The 1,505-nt window shown below is 65.4% G+C and overlaps 1 protein-coding gene across 1 annotated transcript; it reads right to left on the reverse strand.

Moving 5' to 3' along the window:
• Positions 1–198: 198 nt before the first annotated feature.
• LOC104621724 (fructose-bisphosphate aldolase C-like) lies at positions 199–1,500 on the reverse strand (the record flags this gene model as incomplete). Its single annotated transcript, XM_010288273.1, is given in 5 exon segments — positions 199–434; positions 516–666; positions 668–691; positions 975–1,058; positions 1,387–1,500. Coding segments are annotated over 5 exon segments (609 nt in total), but the record flags the coding sequence as incomplete, so codon positions are not given.
• Between the last annotated feature and the right edge of the window lie 5 nt (positions 1,501–1,505).

A 1,505-nucleotide genomic window follows, 5' to 3' on the forward strand; every position in this document is an offset into this window, starting at 1 on the left:
AGAGACCTGGACCTCACTGTCCCCCCTCCCACAGGGAGACTGTCCTCAGTGTCCCTCCCATGGGAAGGAGGGGACCTTGGCACCCCTGTACTGTGGGGCACAGCCCTTGGTGTCTCCTGTCACCCCGTGGGACATGGCCCTCAGCGTCCCCCATCCCAAGGGGCGCTGTGTGTACCCCGTCCCACGGGGTCACAGCCCTCAGCGCCCCTCTCCTGCGGGGGCCACCCCCATCACCTCTGCGCGCTTGACGAACTCCTCGGTGGCAGCGGTGGCGTTGTCCTGCTGCCCGCGCCAGGCGCTGAGCGCCGATGCCTGCAGCGCCCGCCCGTAGGAGAAGGTGAGGGCCCACGGCCGCACCAGCGGGCACGTGTTGATGGCGTTGAGGTTGATGGAAGCCTCCTCCTCACTCTGACCCCCAGACAGGAAGGTGACACCTGCAGACAGCAGGGTTATGGCACCAGGGGGACCCACAGGGCATCCCCCTCCCGGTCCCCACCATGTCCCAGTGCTGGTACCTGGCACAGCCGGGGGCACGGTGCGGCGCAGGGCGGTGACAGTGGCCATGGCGATCTCCTCGGGGCTGTACTTGGTGGGGCAGGAGTGCCCGGGGGTCACCATGTTGGGCTTCAGCAGGGTCCCCTCCAGGTAGACGTGGTGGTTCCTACGGGGCTTTGTAGACAGCTGCCAGCCCCTGGAGAGGATGGGCAGTGTGGAGTCCCCCAGCACGGCACAGCGTGGCACAGTGCCCTCCCTGCTGCCCACCCCACTGCTCACCTTCTCCGTCACATACTGGCACCGCTTGAGGTCATGGTCACCATCGGGCAGGATCTCCGGCTCCACGATGGGCACAATGCCGTTCTGCAAACACCAGGCAGATGCCATCACGGGGATGTCTCCGGGCATCCCCCGGTGGAGTCCCCCAGCACGGCACAGCGTGGCACAGTGCCCTCCCTGCTGCCCACCCCACTGCTCACCTTCTCCGTCACATACTGGCACCGCTTGAGGTCATGGTCACCATCGGGCAGGATCTCCGGCTCCACGATGGGCACAATGCCGTTCTGCAAACACCAGGCAGATGCCATCACGGGGATGTCTCCGGGCATCCCCCGGCCCCACGGCAATGTGGGCCAATGCCTGGAGCTGGGGGTGATGCTCAGCCCCAAGGTTCAATGCCCACCCTTGCCAACGATGCCCATCCCAGTGGGGTGACACTTGGCCCCATGAGGTGATGCCCAGCCCCATGGAGTGCTACCCAGCACAGGGGCAATGCTGAGCCCCGTGGATCTGTGCCCATCCCTGTGGGGCAATACCTGGCCCCTTAGGTCAACAGCCATCCTATGGGTCAACGCACATCCTGTGGGGTGATGCCGGGCCATAGACACATACCTGCTGGCAGATGCTGGCGTAGCGGGCCAGGACGTTAGCGTTCTCCATGATGGCGAGCGCAGAGGGGGTGTTGTCGCTGATTTTCAGCACGCAGCGCCACTTGGCGAAGTCGGCCCCAT

Source organism: Phaethon lepturus, unplaced genomic scaffold (assembly GCF_000687285.1).
Source record: "Phaethon lepturus isolate BGI_N335 unplaced genomic scaffold, ASM68728v1 scaffold34185, whole genome shotgun sequence".
Lineage (NCBI taxonomy): Eukaryota > Metazoa > Chordata > Aves > Phaethontiformes > Phaethontidae > Phaethon > Phaethon lepturus.